Source organism: Zosterops lateralis (genome assembly GCF_965231275.1).
Source record: "Zosterops lateralis genome assembly, chromosome: 17".
Taxonomy (NCBI): Eukaryota; Metazoa; Chordata; class Aves; order Passeriformes; family Zosteropidae; genus Zosterops; species Zosterops lateralis.
In genome coordinates, this window is record NC_139777.1 from 12,291,665 (window position 1) to 12,310,005 (window position 18,341).

General features: G+C 46.0%; 1 protein-coding gene across 1 annotated transcript in view; it reads left to right on the forward strand.

The window, feature by feature from the left end:
- Positions 1-2,273: 2,273 nt before the first annotated feature.
- The window catches only part of PXN (paxillin), a 45,238-nt gene continuing 29,170 nt past the window's right edge, over positions 2,274-18,341 (forward strand). Inside the window, exon 1 of the mRNA XM_083873719.1 lies at positions 2,274-2,337. Within this exon, the coding sequence (XP_083729845.1) occupies positions 2,325-2,337 (13 nt within the window). The 5' untranslated portion in view covers positions 2,274-2,324. The remainder of the gene's footprint in view (positions 2,338-18,341) is intronic.

The following is an 18,341-nucleotide window of genomic DNA, read 5'->3' on the forward strand; positions in this document are numbered from 1 at the left end:
ACAAGGGTAAATCATAATGTGTCCCAGCCACAACATAAGAGGAAGGCCTGTGTATTTCTAGCAGCAAGCAGATGTTCATGAGTCAGGGAGAGTCTGAGGCAGAGAGCAGGTAGATGATGAGGAAACAGGAGTTCGAGGCATTGGGAAGGACAGGGTGAGCATTGCTTGGGTGAGTTTAGCTTGAGCCCACACCACTGAGAAGTTGTCTTGGCAGCTGGGGGTTTAACCTGCCCCTACTCCTTCAGCTCTCACAAGAGGTCTAGGGACTGGCAATGTAAGAAATGTCAGTGTGTGAAGAATTCAGTTATGAAGGGCACCTGGCTGTGACCAGGTTTAGTTTTAAAAGCAGTGTGCCTAGAGGATAGTGTCACTCATGGGACAGTCCTGCCTTCCCACTCCAACCCTTCCAAAGCAGTGCTGAAGCCATAGGCAAAGCTTTAGAAGCAATGAGGTGTTTTTTTGTTTTGTTTTGTTTTGTTTTGTTTGTTTGTTTTTAATACTGAGCAGCTTGGACACAACCCATTTCTTGTGGATGCAACCCTAACTGGAACGATGACAACTTAATTTCAGCCCTGAGACACAATAGAAAGTGCTTTCTTGATTTACACTCACTTCTAGACTCCCAAAGGACACTGTAGGAAGCTGAAAATAAAACCTGCATAGCCGGCTACCATATGTACAGAGCACAGTAGGTACTTTATTTATGCAGAGGTAAAAATACAACCCAAGTTGAGGCACATGTTTGTCACATGTTGCTGGAGGAAACATAGAGACCCCAGGAAAGGACATGTCTCTAATGACCTTAGGTCTGCTCTGGGACCAGTCAGTGCTTGTGGTTTATGTTGCTCCACCTGGGGACATGCATGCTGAAGTTGTCATTGTACAGCCAGTGATGGATTTTGAGAAAGAAACACTCCCTCCAAATGATGTTTTACATTTTGCTGAGGGAGACCAGCAAGGGGGATGTCAGGTGAGATCTTTGGCATGGATGGTGAACCAAGCAATGAAAGTCTTTGCTTATATTTGTGTTGTACTTAGATCTCAGTAAGGATATTATTTTCTGACAAATCCTGGATTTGGAGTAAAAGTTAGAATGAATTTCTTGGAGGTTGTTAACTACTCATAAGCATTGGCTGGGATGAGGGAGGAGATATTTCCCTGCCCCCCTAGCGATAATTCCCGTTAAAGCATGACTTAACACAGGAAATAATGATGTCTGACTTGTGCTAGCAGAGGAAACTGGGCATGTTTATACGTAGAGAGTGAAAAATACAGCACTGGAGATTGCTCACAGCTGACCTCATGGTCTCTGTTTTATGGAAATACAATTCTGTAATCTCAGCTCAACAACGGGACATGTGCTGTTCAGCTCTGGGAACATTCTCTGACTTGGTAGTAATTTTGTAAGGAAAAGAGCTACAAGAGTCATACTTCCTGTATCCTCAGCAGTTCCCACACTGATGTGTTTTTGGTGTATCTCTCATCAGATTAAGAGGTGAACATTTGGGCTGAGCAGCTGCGTTTACTGCCATGTTAACTTGGCTGGAACACAGCGGGAAACTGTGGCTCTGACCAGGGTTGAGCTGTGCTGTGGCTCGGACAAAGAGGGGACTTTGCTGCCTTGGAGTGTTGTTTTATAGAGGTTTGAAAGGAAAAACACGTGGGAAATGATGGCTCAAGATCACCACATGAGAAATCCAGGTGGGCTGATAGGGTCTTTGAAAGCAGCAAAGGAGAAGTGGCTGGTGACTTTCCTTCATGGTGGCCGCAGCTGGTGGGAAATTGTCCAGGAAAGGTTTCTACTGCCCACCTTCCCTGGGATGGGGTAAACCAGCTGAGGCTCTGAAATGTTTGCTTGAAGGTTTTGGGGCACAGCCCTGCCGCAGCACCCAACAAGCGCTGTGCGGCTGCACCAGTGCCCTGGGAGGACATTCCCTGGCAGGAAAGGGTCCTGGTGCTCCAGTGAACCGCGCGGGGTTCGTGTCGCGTCCTGCTCAGTCTCGGGCGAGCGGGACCGGCTCCCCTGCGGCAGGCCAGGCTTGGCCCCGGGGCGAGCGGGGGGCGGCTCTGGGCGCTGCTGCCTCGCCCGGCGTTTCTGGGGGCGCTTTCCCCGGCCGGGGCCGGAACGGGGCACCGATCCCGCTGCGCTCCCCGTGGCGGCCGGCAGGGGGCGGCGCGGGGCGCGCGGCGGGGGCGCGCGGGCGGGCGGGCGCGCGCGGGGGCGGGCCGGGCCGGGAAAGTTGCGGGCGCTGGGGCGGCGGCGGCACCGGCCGGGCGGGAGCGGCTCCGGGCACGGCGGCTCCGGCACCGGGAACGGCGGCACCATGGACGACTTGGGTGAGTTCCGAGCCGCGCGGGATCCCCGCCGCGGGGGCCGCCGCCTCCCCGCGCCCCGGGCGGCGCTGCCCGCGGCCCGCCCGGCCACGCTGCGCCCCTCGGGCCGCGCCCGGGGACGTGTCGCTCCCGCGCACCGCGCCCGCCGGCCCCGCTCCCCGCTCCCCCCCGGGCCCCTCGGCCGGGCCGTCCCGGGGCAGGCGGGCGCTATCCCGGCCGGGAAGGGCGCCCTGCGCTCCTGTGCCCCGAGCGGCGTGGAGCGTACTCGGGTTTCAGCCGACGCCTCCTCCCTCCCCTGCCCCGCCGCAGCCTCTCCGGCCCGTGCTTTGGCCAGGTCTGAACTTTGCGCGGGCACGGAGCGGGGAGCCCCCGGGGGTGAGCGGAGCCCAGCCGGGCTCGGGACTCGTCCTTGTCCTCCCTCTGCTTCTCCCAGGTGTGCTGCAGTACACGGCTTCCCAAAACCGTGTAACGAGGAAATGTCAGGCAACTGGTCTCAAGGGAAACATCTAGAGAATTTGAGTTCCTTTGGTACCAAGCCGGAAAGGGTGTGGATCTGCCAAAATCCCTTGTGCTCTGGGAGGCATTAGGGCGACTGAGTTCCGCTTATGAAACTGATTAAATCAGACACTGGGGAGGGGCTGTGATCCGTTACTTCCATCCTACCTTTAATAGAAACCAGACGTTCTGTTGACATATAGTCCAAGAAAATTGCAGGTTTATTCCTGGACCTGGAAGCTCACATTACGGTGCTGGCATAGAGCTGGTGGTCACACCTTCAGGAAACAGACTTTGAATTGGGCTAATGATAAAACTTCCAGGGCAAGTAGTCCATCTGCTGCGTGGCTTTCTGGTGAAAGGTGTGCCCACGAAGGGTTCATCCTTGGGGAGTGAAACCTTACCCTCTGCTTGAGTGAAGTAGCTGTTGCTGGAAACAGAAGTAATCTACTGCAGCTTCTTCTCATGGTTATTGTTCCTTTAAGTAGAGACAGCTCTGTTTACCTTTTCTCATATCCCTCATTCTGGTTATCTCTTGGAGATTCGGTACAAGTTCCTAGCATGTTCAGGAATGCACTGCTAGTCAGGACAGGATTCACCCAGTCTGTGTATTGACTTGCTGAGTGGCCCTTCAAGGTGAGCACACAGGTCTGTGTAGGGCCAGTTTAGTGTCTCATCAATGTGCTCTTTAGTAAACTGTGGGAGCTGTACCATGCCCACTGCAACATTGCATTCCTGAGTCCTGTAGTGTGACTTCCCAGTTGATGGGATAGACTACTGCAGTCCTTTAACGTTTTTTCTTTCCTCTGTAGGACAATTAGAGGTGAGCAAAGAATTTGTGAAAAAGGTCTGAAATTGTGCCTGGTTTGTTCTTCTGACCCCTGAAGTGTATTGGGACAACCAGAAGTTAAAGTTGTGATCTGACTTGGAAAGTAGAACTTTAATCTGAGCAGTGACTTGATTTCATCCAGTTTTAATTACACTGCGTCTGTCTCGATTTTTGTGCAGCCTTTCAGACTGGACAAGATCTAATTAACAGTAAGCAGCTGAACAAAAAAAGTGTGACCCTTTCTCTCTCTTAAGCTTTTCTGTGGTGTACAGAATTCACCACGGAAAAGCACACCAGCTGTTTTCCCTCTGCGGATCATTGTTAGCTCCAAAATGGCTCACTTAACTGCTCTAAAGCCATTCACCTTGGGATGCACACATAATGGAACTGTGCTGTGCTGATACAGCTCCCCTGAAATCAGTCAGACTTTCGAACTCAAGTGAGAGTTGTTTATTTTTCTTTCCTCATTATCTATGGGTGGATTATCCGAGTTGTGGATTAACTGTGCCATGGATACAGACGTCTGCACCAGCTCTGTCCAGAGTCAAGCTGGTTAGGCAGGACTTGTTGGTTCAGGCACAGTGCCATGTGGACAAAGCTGCTCTCCTTCCAGGGATAGTTTTGGCCCAAAAGGAGTTTGGTATTGAGCTGGGACTTGCAGGTTGAGAGTTGATGTCAAGTAAAATCAGCTGAGACACTTCCACACCTCATTTCTGTGTTGCAGAAATGAGCAGTGAGTGAAGGGCCTGGCTGGGCATGAGGGGACCCCACATAGAGACCATTGGTATGTGTTCTTAACTCTCTGCCTTTATCAAAAATCTCCTCTCTCTTCCTAGAGCTGGAGGATTTGATCAGTGTGTACATGTCCACTGTAAAATGGAGGTCCAGAAGTATCTCAGTTTTGTGCTTGGACTGGAGAGGTTATGAAGTGCATGAGAATGGATTTGTCTTGCTTTGGGGATTCATTTGGAGTTGAAAAAAATCCTCGTTCCCTTTTTACCCCTTCTCCCAGTGTTGAAGGAGCTGACACAAGAAACTTTCTGCAGGCGGGAGCTGTGCACCCTGGTGTTCTGGGGGAGCCTCCGTGGCACAGGACACACAGTGCTGGGGCTGGATGTAAACTGGGACAGCCTGTGGTGGGAAGGGGGAGGAGAGCAGCTGGCCAGGCTTGTCCAGATTGTCTCCCTCCCAGCTCTCTAAGGAAGTGTATTTTGTGGATGTGCTTGGAGTTTGACAGGAAGTTTGCTGAATGAGTTTGCCGTTCTGCAGTGCTGTAAATTGGCACAGAGAGTACAGCTGTGTCCTAAAGAGTGAGAATCCTGACTTGGGGCTCTTGCCCCTCTCAGGGGATTGCCAAGTACAGCCTGTGCCCCCAGCACACAACTGGCCATCTACACATACGTGCTTCAGACAGTCTGAGACACTGAATGAGATGTTGAGTTACTGGTTCTGTGGTGCTGCTGCCTTGTCTTAAGTGGTATGAGGGAACAGATCCAGTAGGATCTGCTTGTTGCAGAGGAAGAAACCTAATTTGTGTAATGTGTCATATATTTATGGTGAGGGGAGTAGGTAAAGAGAAACTTTACATTTGCTTTAGTCAGATACTGTTTGATTTTGACGCTAAAAGTTTTTACAGCCTTTTTCTGAAAGGGGTTGTTTGCAAATACTACTGGGAAACCTTTTGGTAATTTCAAACAGAAATGGTGTGGCTTTTAGAAGCTTGCATTTGATGAAACTCTCACTTCTCTACTGCTATTTTTTTAATTTTTTTTGTTTTCAAAGGCTTCAGATATTTTTAAACTGGATTTTGCAATCAAAAACAAAACAGCATTCACTGGAGCTTGTAAAAGGTGTTTTTTAAAGAAGTTGTATCTGTTTAATGGGGACATATTTATGGCCATGTTTTGACTGTCCATGTCAACTGGATTGTGAGCTGCTTTTTTTTAGGTGTGGTTGCTCACTTCTAGAAGGATTTTTCTTTTGTGTAAGGTTTGTCTAGCAATTTGGCTTCAAAATTCCGGGTGCATAGTTTGGGGGCACAAGAGATTTTGCTTTATTAGCTGTTTTCCTCTGTTTTAGGAATTCTAATCTACCCTCTCTTCAGTGCTTAATCCTCTCAAGATTGACTTTAAAGGGAGCAGTTTTGCCATTGATTTTTCATGGGAGCGTGGAGGGAGGTGCATGTGTTTCCATCTGTCATCTGTCCCAACATTTGGGAGATTGCTGTGCTCTGCAGGGCGGTGCTGCCTGTCCCTCTCCAGAGGGGATGCTTGCTTGTGTCTGACTCAGTTCCTTCAGCTTGGGAGTCATCTGCTGTGGGTTTTGGGCTCACTTGACTAAAAGTTTTCTGTGAAATTGCTCATGGTCAGCTACGCCCAGGAAATGGTATTTGGGGGAGCACTGGTAAAGTAATTTGGTGCCTTGGATTTCTACTGGCTCAGATTTCTGAGTCCTTCCTGCCGCTGGGCGAGAAGGCTGTAAACAGAACTAATGCTCTGCACAATGGGGTTCTGACTTGTTTCAGCTCCTTAGCTGTTGTGACCCCTCGTAAAACAGGGACTTCATTGTCCTGAGCAACCCAGACAGGGAGTCCTCTGCCTCGAGCAGTGTGCGATGCAGAGAGAGGCTTCTTTTCTTGTTGCTCTATTTCCACAGAAAGGCTGGACTCTGTGCTGTCTTTAGCTCCTTTGTCCCTCGCTGGGAGAGGTCAACTTGTCCCAAGTGTTCAGCTGCCCTCCTGGTTAAAACTGATCCTCCAACACCATCTCTGCCACTAGAGAAGCAAATGGGAAACTTCTCATACATCTTCAACTCTCTCTCTCTCTCTCTCTCTCTCTCTCTCTCTCCTTTTTCTTTCTTTTGTAGGGAATCCTGATACTTCACTTTGTCTGGACCCCCTTTTCCTCACTTCTTGCCTTTTGAAGTCTATCTGTTATAGGAAACAAGTTGTGAAGCTGTAGAAATGACAGCTAAAATTTTAAAGTCTGGCAGCAGAAGGATTAATAATGCACTTCTTTTTGGAACAGAGTTGGTTTTCTGATCTGCTGCTCAGACAGACAGATAAATCCCTTACATTAAAACTCTAACTAGAGGGGGGGGAAAGCCTGTCCATGGCCACAAAACAAATCTGTTTGAATCAAACTAATGTGTTAGTTGTGATATCCAGAATCTGATGCAGCTTTGGAGAGACAGCCAGAGCAGATTCTGAATGCAGTTGTGTGTGCTAGTGGAAAATCAGTGTGAGTGAATAAGATCTCTGGTCCCAGTTTCCTGCTCTGGTCTCAGCCTACACTTTCCTCTTTGTGTACTGATCCTGTGTGTCCCTTTTTGTCCCATGCGGAAGCTGTTAATGAAGATGCTCTTCTGTTCCAGCTGCCTGAAAGTGAGGCATTGTCTGTGAGACATTTTCTCACGCTCTGATAAGATGATGAGGTTTAGGGAGTGAGTTCCTTGCTCGCTTCAGGCCTGTCCTGACTAACTGAGGTTAGTAAAAAACCCAGGTTATCATGACTGTTAGGATATTGCATTTTAAAATGATAAGTAGGAAAGGAACTGTCTCATTTGTGGCAGGATTACTACATCCAGTAGTAGAAACAAGAAGTGGCACCATTACTTTCCACTTTGGTTGAAGTTGGATGGGTTAGAGAATAAGCTGTGATCTCAAACTGATCTCAGATTGGTTTCACTTGATTTAACTACTGTCTGCTGAGGTGTTTCCTGTGGCCATCCCCCTTGATTGTGTCCACAATAACTGTTGGACAGTTAACTGGGTCAGCAAGCTGATTCTTCTCAAAGTCATTTTTTTACATAGATGGTGGACTGGGAAGTGAGGCCACCTCTTTCAGCTGTGGGTGATGTTTAATATAGCATAAGGTAACCATTTATCCACAGCCTCAAAAATGCACTCTAAATTAAGGTATGCTGTTTGTCTGTCTATGAAACAGCAGTAATTACTCCTTACCTGCAAAGTGTGGTTATGTTGGTTGAGATCTTTGTGTTTCTAAAATAGCTTCCAGCTGAAAAGCTTCTTTCAAGCTTTTCTGGTCAACATTGCTGGAAAAGTTTACAGTGGCAAGTTTGAATTAGGTTTACAAGTTTTTTCTTCCTTTCTCAGCCCTGTTGAATGTTCCCTCCCTGCCTTTCTGATTGCTCATCCTTTCTTCACTCCCCGTTATGACAGACTATGAGTAGGGAGAAAAGATTTCCTTTCCTTTCCAAGTTCTGCCCTCGTCTTTCCCTTTACCACAGAGCGTTGTGAAGTCATTCGAAGAATGTTGTGTGCTAAAGATATATCATAAAAATAGTAGGTGGGTGATGACTTTCTCATCTCAGTTTTAGCTGTTTTTCCCATTTATGCTCATTCTCTTTGCAAATGGCCCCAGCAGCAACCAGCTAGCAGGGGACAGTACTTGGCTGATGGGTGTTAAAATCCATGGTTTCTCTTCTGTGCATGTGTGTTTTTAAATCCCAATGAAGCAAACAAGCTGAAATGGCAACTGGAGTGCTATGGAACAAGTTTGGTGTTGGTGTTTCAGTTGCAGGAACTGAGTCCCTGAGGTTATGTGTTTGTACTATTTAGGAGTCTGGTAAACTCTTTTTCTGCTCACACAAATGCAGCTTTTTCTTTTAGCAGGCAGTAACTATTCTGAATTTACATGGGAAATTTATCTAAGCAGTTTGAGACAACTGTAAACTGAGGAGCCAAGAGAACTTATGGCAGGCCACAGGGGGAGGCAGCCTGCATTGTTAGTGCTTGGCTCCTTTTTCCCTGAGCTGGACTGTCTCTACACTGTGAACAAGTTCAGTTCAAGTTATTTAAATGATGGTGAGATAGTCTGAAGTTGTCCAATGCAGCTTGTCGTGCCACTTCTCACAGTGTTCTTATTACCATGTGCACATCTGTGTCCATGGCTCTGCTGAGGGAGGTACTGAGTGTCTGGCTGGCAGCATGCAGTGGAGTGTAGCTTGATTTTCTTGTGGTTTTTTACTGTTTATTGCACGTGTTTAAACCTCTAACATTTCGCAAATAATTTAAAGAACATCAAAAAAAAAGTAAATGGCGCTCCAGGGAATAAACCTTGTGAATGACACTCTGCATGGGGAATTGTGCTTTAAATGGCTCAGCTATAAATCAGACTGTATGGGGGCTCCAGGAATAAACCAGTCTCATGTTTTTGTCACAGAACTGAGCTGGCAGACAGAATTAATCCTGTGTCTGTCTAGATGCCTCACAGGATCTTGCTTTATTTCCATTGCTGAAGAGGAAGGTGAACAGAGAATTTCACTTCGTGCTATGGGGAAGTTTGTGGTGGTTCAGGGACTGTGGTTAGGTTGAGTTTTTAGTAAGAGCAGGAGGTGGTAAAAGAAGCCAGAGGTAGAAAAGGTCATGGGCAAGAGGGCTGTACATGATTTGCCATGGATTAGGGGCTTAGTATTCCCTTGTTTTAGCCTCTTTCATGATTCTAAAGAAATTCAGGCCTTCTCTGAGAAAAGGTTTCTTTTGGGTTGAAGCAGCTAATTTCAGCTGGGTCAGACAAAAAAGCCTAAGGCTAACTGCACGTCACTTGAGGTTACTGGTGCCCCATGAGCTGGAATAAGATGGTGGCTTGGCTGGTCTCTGCTGCTCATCTTGTTTCACCATTAGTTGCATCCGTTGCTCCCTGTTTCTCAGCACCAGCAGCTGCCTTACGATTAGGTTTGGGTTGTTTGGTTTTGTTTTGTTTTTTGCTTCTAGCAAATGACCCCTTTTGAGCAGAGATGATCCCCAAGAGTAAGATGCCAGGAGTAGTACTTCTGGTTTGAAGCTCCTGTTCATTATGATTTTATATGGGAGACTTTTTTTGGGTTGTGTAGGCCTGGTCAGGCAGTGTGACACACAGCTGGAACTATTCTGCCTGTCTGTGAGCAGCTCCAGCAGTTAGACAGGATCCCTGCAGAGAGCTGGAGCACTGGGGGAGGGAACAAAATGCCATTTCATCCACGTCATGAAATCTCTTATCAGTGGCCAACTCAGTGTTGTGAGTGGGTGAGCTGCCCTGGCCTGAAGAAGCTGCCTTTTATTTCTTCTGTGAAAGATGAGGAGCTCAGCACTGTCAGTCAGGCTGAGAGCTGTGGAGTGGCTGTGTGGAGTTTGAGATGAATTTGTCAATCAAGTTCTTATAATCCTAAGCTTGTAGTTTTCAATCTATCCTGCTTGTGCTTTATCTGAGATTTGCTGCTTGGCTGTCCTGGGCAGTTTGCTTGGGCAGTGCCTCAGCTGCTCTGAATGCTGCTCCTGTACTTCTTAACTGCTTAAATCCAGTGCCTCCAGCACCTTCTGTCTTGGGATCATGCTTAAAAGCCTTGATGTGAGTTAGAGAGAAAATCAGTTGGGTTATCATTCATTTTTCTGTAAGGGCTGGTTAAGGGCTTCATTTGTTGGATGCTACTTTCCCATAAATGCAAGGGAGAAATCTACTTGAAACAGATCACCATGGTATGGCTGTGGTGATGTGAAACTCTCAGACCTACTGGACTTTCTGGATTTGCAGCAGCCTCCTGATAATGTTGCTTGGGTCTGGAAAATTCTGTATGTGGGCTGGGAGAGCCAGTGGGATACGAGGCGTTCAGAGCAGTGTCTCCCTGGTGTGGTCCTGTCCTTGCAGGGTTGGGAGGCTCTTTGCTGGGGAGGAGGGGTTGAAGGAAGGGGCTGGGGGTGGTGCAGGGAGGAAGCTTTATGTAATTCTTGGCTGGCTTTTGAATAATTGTTTTAATGAAATGGAATGCAGTGTATTCAGTACTTGCTTGGCAGAAACAGCTATTTTTTTTGTTTGTTTTCTGTCTTGGAGGGGGGAAAGGAGTTGGACTTTCTCTATTTTCCAACTGCTTTAAACATTCCAGGCTTGGATTTGTCATGAAGATAGAAGTGGAATATTGTTCTTGGTGAGGGGGCAGTGGCACTATTGTGCATGTGTGGGACGTTGTCTTTATGCATTGGGTGTGTAAATGGCAGAGCCTGGTCTCTGGGTTTCTCTGAGGGCTGTGAATGCCGGTGTGGTTTGAGGTGGAGCAGGTTAATTTTTTGTTGCCCAACAGTAACAGGATGAAAATGATGTGAATAAGTACATGTCCATATAAAATACATGTGCATCCAGGTACTTGATAGGAAAATTCATCTCTTTTCCTCTGTGCCCTAGTTCAGGGCATAGCAGGGAAGAACATGATGAGCTGAGACAAAGAAGTCAACTTAATTTTCAGCAAAGCAGAAATGTAGGCACAGGGAATCTTGACTTCTCTAGATTAGTACAGAACAGTCTCTCCAGTTACCTCAGAGGATTGGTGACTTTTATCATAGGATTGGTGGAGGGACAATCAGAGATCATGCTGAAAACCCTTTTTTAGAAAGTAATTTGAAGGAGGATTTATTTCATGTACCTCTGAAAGGGAAGTTTATTCTCATGCTGCTTCTATTTCAGTGTTGCTGCCATTTCCATTTTTGGTCAGTGCTGGAGATCGGTCTCTCTTACTCATCCCTACCTCTCAAAAATCTACTTTCTCTTTGGTCTTTGTAATTTTTTTTCTCAGTTGTTCTTTTCTGTGGTCAAGAGTTCTCTTGCAAGTATCAGCCTTTGGTTGATAGAATAAAATTTTTCTTTATCAAATAACAACAACAACTTGTGTAGGGCACTGAGATGAAGAAGCTGTCATGCATTTAACTGCTTTATTAATACTGCTCTTGATAAAATATCCTCACTATTTCTCTTGCTGCTGCTGAAACAAGCAAGAGGCTTGTGACTGGTACTTGTGTCATGATGCCAGATGACAGGTACAGTGATGGGTCATCTACCTTCTCATGTAGGAAAAGATAAGAAAACCATAAACATTCTCTAGCTCTTCTCCATCACTGGCTCCAATATACTCCAGTTCTAAAAATGTTAGTTTTCTGTCTAGATTTAACATTTCCTTTCTTTCAGTGGGCCAGTGTGATGAAATTTTGAAACTCTTGAGCCACATCCTTCTGCCAATACTAAAAAAAAATAAACTAAGTCGGAGCTCTGCAGCTACAGAGCCATCAGCAGTCTCCATCAAATTGCCACCTACATCTCCCAGAGTGGACCAGTTCCCACATTAATTTCTGGAACACTGTCCTCCTTTAATTTCCAGAAGCTGCTTTTAAAGTGAAAAGAAGCTGCTTTAACTGCATTTTTAACCATGTGCTTCTTGGCCTCTTGTACTCTGTTGTCTTTCAAAGCTGTTGCTTGCCCACTATCTGCCATAACTTAGGTTATTTTTAAGTTACAGTGCAATGCTCATCAGACTGAAGGCTTAATTTTAAAACTTTCTACCTATTATAGTTATAAGTAGTACCAAGATCCACACGACTGAAATATGTGAAATATTTTGTTGTCATTTCCTCCTGCCCTGTTCTGTGAGTTTACATTGTGCTTTTGGCAGCGCTTCGTGTAAAGTCAGTTGTTGATGATGACTTACACTTTTTGGCTTTACAAAGGGTTTGGTTTTGCTTCCAAGTCTGCTCCCACCCTGTTGCAGAGAACCCTTGCAGAAATGAAAACTTCTTAAAAGAAACATCCACCATTTTGAGAGTACTTCCTTAGTAATTAGATTTTTAACAAGCCGGTTAAACCACCTACGACATTTGACACAAGTTCTCATTTAAAAAAAAAAGAGAAACAACCCACTTCAGAGTCGTTGGCAGGTCAAGCCAGCAATATACAATCTCAATATACTAATTTTTTATCTGGGTGAGGTTTGCTGGGACTCTGTATCTCCTTATTGACACAGGTTTTTAAAACTTGAGATACCTTGTTTTTTTAAGGGTAGGTTTGCATTTGTTGAATGTTCTTTGCATTTATGCTCTTGAAAGCTATGCTTGTTACTTACTGAATGGGAAATTGCTGAAACTAATGAAAAGTATACTTTTCAAGGACTAAAATCTGCCAAGTCTGCATTCTGATATCCCATCTAAGAGCCTTCAGGATAGGAATGCCTCAATAAGACTGTACTAAATATGGATATGATTACAGAGTCTCTTCAGTGTCCCCATTCTTTATTACTGGAATTCTCCTTTTGCTGGTAGCCAAGGCACTCTAGATCTCATTGGGAGAATCTGTGCTTCTAATGCTTTTAATGAATTCAGAATTCTTTTAATGAATTCAGAATTTACACTAGTATTTCAGTCCTTTATTTCATCATCTTTATGTGTGTCTCAAATTTTGTTACTGGCACTTTGCCTAGATGGGTCTATATTCAGATCTGTTTGTGCTGCTTGGATAGGATTTCCACAGCTTAAAAGATGCTATTTTTTTCCCCCTCAAGTTCCATGTCTATTATTGCATAACCATGCAAATCCTACTCTTCCCTTTATTGGTAATAGGGTCCACATGCTTTCCCGTTTCTGTTACTTTGAAAAAGACAGATAATTAACTTGGAATGTGCAAGCTCTGACAGTATTTTGTCTGCCACTGTGTCCAAACCCATTTTTACATAAGCAGATGGAGAGGATCACAGGGATGCTCAGCAGGGTTGTTACTGACTGTGGTTACCTGTGTGCTGCTGGGCTGTCTGAGGTGGTCCTGCTGCTGCTGCTGAGGCAATACAAGGGCTTGCAGCTGCTGCTGAAGGGGGAGATGGCTTTATTTTACTTACCCTTTCTCTCTCTGTGCTGTTTGGACATAGCCCTTCCTGCTGACTGCTGTGCTCATCTCTTCCCTGACCCAAAAGGACACAGTCAGCTTTTTTCCACTGGGTGTATACTCTGTTTGACTGGCTCACAGAGGGGTCTGAGAGCCAGAGCCCGCGCCAAGTAAGTGGCAGCAGCACATGTCTGGGAGAGGGAGTAAAACCTCTCCATTTTTGGCAGTGCTGAGCTGTTAATTCGCCTTTCTGCATCTTATGAAACTGTATCCTTAACTCCAGGGTGCTCCCTGTCCAGTGGAACTCCCATGCTCTGGTGCACTGTAAACCCTGATGTAACATGTTTTCCTTCCCTAGATGAGATAGAATCAGCACTTACAAATTATGATCTCCAAGCTGACAAGTGCTCTTCAGCTGATGTGAGGGGTCCCCTTGAGAGGTCAAACTCACGCCCTCCCCATTTCCACCTGGGGCTCTGGAGCACGAGCACACCAGGGTTGCTGCTGCCCCGAGATTTGGAGACCACTGCTGTGTGTTCACAATGTTGTGATTTGCCACTGTTGATTTCACACTAAGCTGCTGCTTGGAAGAGTAATCCAGTCCTGGAACAGCATGTGCAGTAACCTCAGTGCTGTTCATGACAACTTGCAGTTGTACAAATCTCAACCAAATACCAACGCAGGGCTTAAAAAATGCCCTTGTCTGCCCTCTTTTCAGTGGGCATGTACAGGGTTGCTTGTTGTAGCTGGGTGCTGCACACCTCTGCACTCAAGCCTTGAGCTTCTGTTGCCAGAGCTGTGGTTTAAAATCCAGTGTCTTGTTTCCTGCTGCTGCTATTCCCATCTTTGGACTCTTTTGTCTAGTGGAGATCTCCTTTGTACCAGATTTGTCAGATGTTTGCAGAATGGCAGCACTGTGTTTTGACCCAGTGCTTGTGGAGCAGCTGCTCTCTGGTGTAGCAGGAAGGGTCTGGTTCCTCAGATAGATGGCTTGGCTGAGCCCCTCTTCCTGTAGGAATACAAGGGAGTTGGTATTTTGTCCAGAGGCCTTGGCCCTGGAAAATTTCCCTGAAGGGTCAGTTCAGTGGCTGCTTGTTTTGTGTTCGTGAATATTTTTTTGTTGTTGTTTTGCCAGAGGAGAGCAGATCATATTGGATTCCTTCTAGAAACTTTCAAAGGGAAGCTAGCAGCAAATGAAAATTCTTATGACATGCAAGAGAAGGGTTAACTTAATATTTTGCATGCATAAGGATAAAAAAAGGACTAAAAAAGGCAGTGTATTGGTTACTAGTGTTTTTGTGTTTATTACATTTTTTCCCATCTAGAATGTAGGCTAAAATCCAGCCCAGGTCAGTAACGAGGTGTTAACTGTTTAGTTGTTTGTGTAAAATGTTTACACTTGCTCCAGTCTGTTCCTCCCACCAAACTGGCCAGGATGCCATTTCATTCCTGTTTGTACAGAGCAATGTCCCTCGCTTGAGTCTGAGCCAGAGACAGTTGGGTCAGGATTGGCCATTTGCTGCTGCCTTTGTCTGGGACTTCCTGGAAATGCCAGAATGTGTTTGCTGTCAGGCAGAGATCAGTAATAGATCTTGCATAAGAAGAGCCACTCCAGGAGAAGACTGTCAGAGGATGTACTTACCCTCCTTGGAGCCCAAAGCTGTGTCCAATTTCACAGCTGACACACAGGGGGAGAAATGGAGACTCTCTAATTTGTGCAGATAGTTGTTCCTTGTGATCTTTTACAGGGCTAGTTGGCCTGTTGAACACCAGTCAGTTTGCTTCCAAAAGGAGAGGATTCTGACAAAAGACGTTGGCAGGTGGAGCTCATAGCAGACTGCAGACTCAGGCCGAGAAATTCCAACTTAAATATTTTTAGTAGAGGCCTGAGAGTCAGAATTGCTTTCTCTTCTGATATGATATGGACTTGCCATGTTATGTTGGGCTGTTCAGGGCTGCATCTCAGTTCTCCATTTCTGAAAGGTACATTTCTTTTGTGCTGTCAAGCAAGTGTGAATGTTAGGATGAGGATTCTGATTTGTGAGCCTCATTGGGATTCAGGTGCAGTGGCTGCAGACTTCACTGCCTGCAGTTGCTGCAGGCCACAGCCAGTTCTATCAATACAAAATAGAATAGTGGAGATTTAGGTTTAGGGTGTGGAAGTGTGACAGCTGTGACTGAAAAAGGCTTCCATGTGATAAGTGCTGCAACTTACAGATGGGATAATCGTGTGAGGACAGTGGTACGTAAATCATAGTGGTCTGAATCCCTGGGGGTCAGGAGCTGGAGTACTGGGTAAGGCTGGTTATGGATCACCTTGTGATCCTTCTCTTGTGCAATCTCCAACTTCTCTGTCCAGGGAAGCAGAGCCCAGCTTTGTGCTCTTCAGCATTGTGCAAACGCTGAGGTCAGTTCAGCTTTTGCACGCGCTGTGTCACAGGATGTGCTGCAGCTGTGATGTGCAAACCCTTGACGAGCTTTTCCTCATTCTCCTCAAGATTGTTCATGGAGCAGTGGAAGAATTTTTTGACTGCACTTATCCATCTTTGGAAGTGGTTTCCTGTTATTCAGGACTCTGACAGTCCAGTGAATCTAGGTAGAAAGGAACCACAAAAGATTATTTTCTGTTTCAGATTCACACAACCATGAATCAATCTCGGGAGGCATTCAAGGCTTGTGTAGCTGGATCTGGCATTTTCAGGAACCTATGGTAGCTGTGAAACTGAAAACATTTTTGTTTAGTAAGCTGGAACATGAATTCAATTTTAGGCAGCCAGTCTTAGCATAGGGTGTTTTTTCTTGGCATGAGCTGTTTGCTGCTCAGGACTATAAACAGAGGGAAGTAAATATGTCTCTTTTCACTTCAAGTGCTGAGAAAGCCCTGCTGTAAAAAAGAAGATGCTGTATGTGGCAGGAAATAACCCAGCACTTCTGTAAGTGAGAAATAAATGGGAAGACACACCTTTGGGAGGGAACAGCCTCTGAAAGTAGCTGTCACAGTGCTGCTGCTCAGTTTGGGTGCTCCTCTTGGAGGCAATAGGTGCAGAATACAACAGCCAACCTTGCTTTCCTCTAAACTGCCCTTAGATCTTCAGTGTCACTAATTAGTGAGTTTGTTCTTCCTGGTGTTTCTCTTGCCAGGTTTAGAATGTGTTAGGCAAGTCAGTGGAGTGACAGCTGAGGTTAATTTGAAGAACTTCATAAGGCTACACTTGGTATTAGCAGCTTTTTGTCTGAAAACCAAAAAAAACCATATTCAAACCATATTTTGTTTCTCTGGAGCATTTTCCCTTCTGATAGGAGAAAGGACTTAAAACACAAATCACTTTCAGTGTGAGGATGCTCAGCACACTTGTGACATATTGAGGAATATTTATTTCTGACCACAAAAGCAGTTACGTACCTTGTGGAACTTCCATTATCTCAGCCATCTAATGAACTGTTCTGAGACAGTGGAAGGGGGGGGGTGTGTGAATGTTTTGATCAGGAAGTTGGAGAAAGGCAGAATAACTATGTGTTTTTCTTTTGTAGATGATGGTTAATTTCTCTCACCCAGTTTAAGCTGGAGTCTAGTTCAGTGTTCAAAGAGCTAAGTGGAAAAATTCTGGTCCTAAGGGAAAATCATTTGTGGTTCCTTCACACAACTTGGACTGTAGGCCAGGGAGTGCTGTGGATTTGTATTGTTTCATCCAGGAAACTGTGCTGACTCAATCTTTAAAGCACTTGTGGTGTGTCTCAGCCAGCAGGCTGAGCTGGTGATCCCATGCCCTGTGGAACTAGTTAAGATTAGGTTACCTCCCTGCCAGCCTGGTGATGTGAACGGAGCCAGCAGCCGAAGGATTTCCCAGCCTGTTGCATCCAAGAAGACACAAGTAGAGTCTGAGGTGCTCCCTCAAGGAATGGGGCTGTGACTCCCAGGGGCTGCTGGTGTCAAGCTGCAGACTGGTCAGCTGGTTTTCCTACAGTGTCCTTGTGCCCTTGAGAGCCCTGCAGCTGCTGGGCCACACAGGACCCTGCTGCCTGCACGTGGTGCTGCCCAGCAGCCTCACCCTGCAGGCAGAGACACCACTGCAGGTCTGGCTGTCACAGCAGTGTGGGTGAGGGCAGATCCAGGGAAGATCTAGTGGTGACATTAATGGTTTTTCAGCACATGCACACACAGATAGTCCTCCTGCCCATCAGAGGGATCTGGTGGAAGGTCTGAGCTCACCTCATGGCTTCTGTTGGGCTTTTGTTGCATACAGAGTTGGCTTATCTTCAGTTTTATGGTCAGAAGTCTCTGTCAAAAGCTCACTCTTCAGCTCAGCACAAATGAGAGCATCAGTGGGTACACAGTGTGTTCAGTCCTAGGGACTGAGCCATGTCATAATTCTGGGGCTGGAAAGTCAAATGTCAGTGTAGGCTCAAGTGGAAGTGGCAGGTAATGGTGAGGGGTGTCTCCAGAATAAGGAGCATTTCAGTTTGAGCTGTCTGCTGGTTGCATCTTTTCAGGCTGCCTTTTTTTCTGGTCTGCATCTGAGCTGCAGATGAATTATGGGAATCTGACGGGAGGGTAGGTGATTTCTTTCAAATAATGACAGGATGGGCTGGATTTACAAATCGTGTTCTGGCCTGAGTTTTAAAGGTGAAAGTAGAGCATTTTCATTTAAAGCAGAAATTTTATTTACTTACTTGAACAAGGGCTCAATTCTGGTATTGGTCTTTTAAATACATTTTCTAAAAGCTGCCTAAGTCATAGAGTGGTTGGAGCTGTGCTTTCAAGAAACCTAATGAGTTTATCTAAAAAACCTGAAACCAACACCTCAGCAAACTTTTATTGGATTAGTAAGTTGAATTAGTTTAGAAAGTGTCTGGTGATCAGTAGGGCAAGTTCCAGGAACAGCCTGGGTTTGCATGCTAGGGAAAGGGGAGATCCCTGGGCCTTTTCCTTACACTGGCAGTGCGTGATGGTGTCAGCTCTGCTGGAACTACAGCCAGAGCACTCGAGGGGTTTGCAGTTCATCCCCAAATGTGCAGTGGGTAGTTACTGATAAACAGTTCCTGAAATTGCT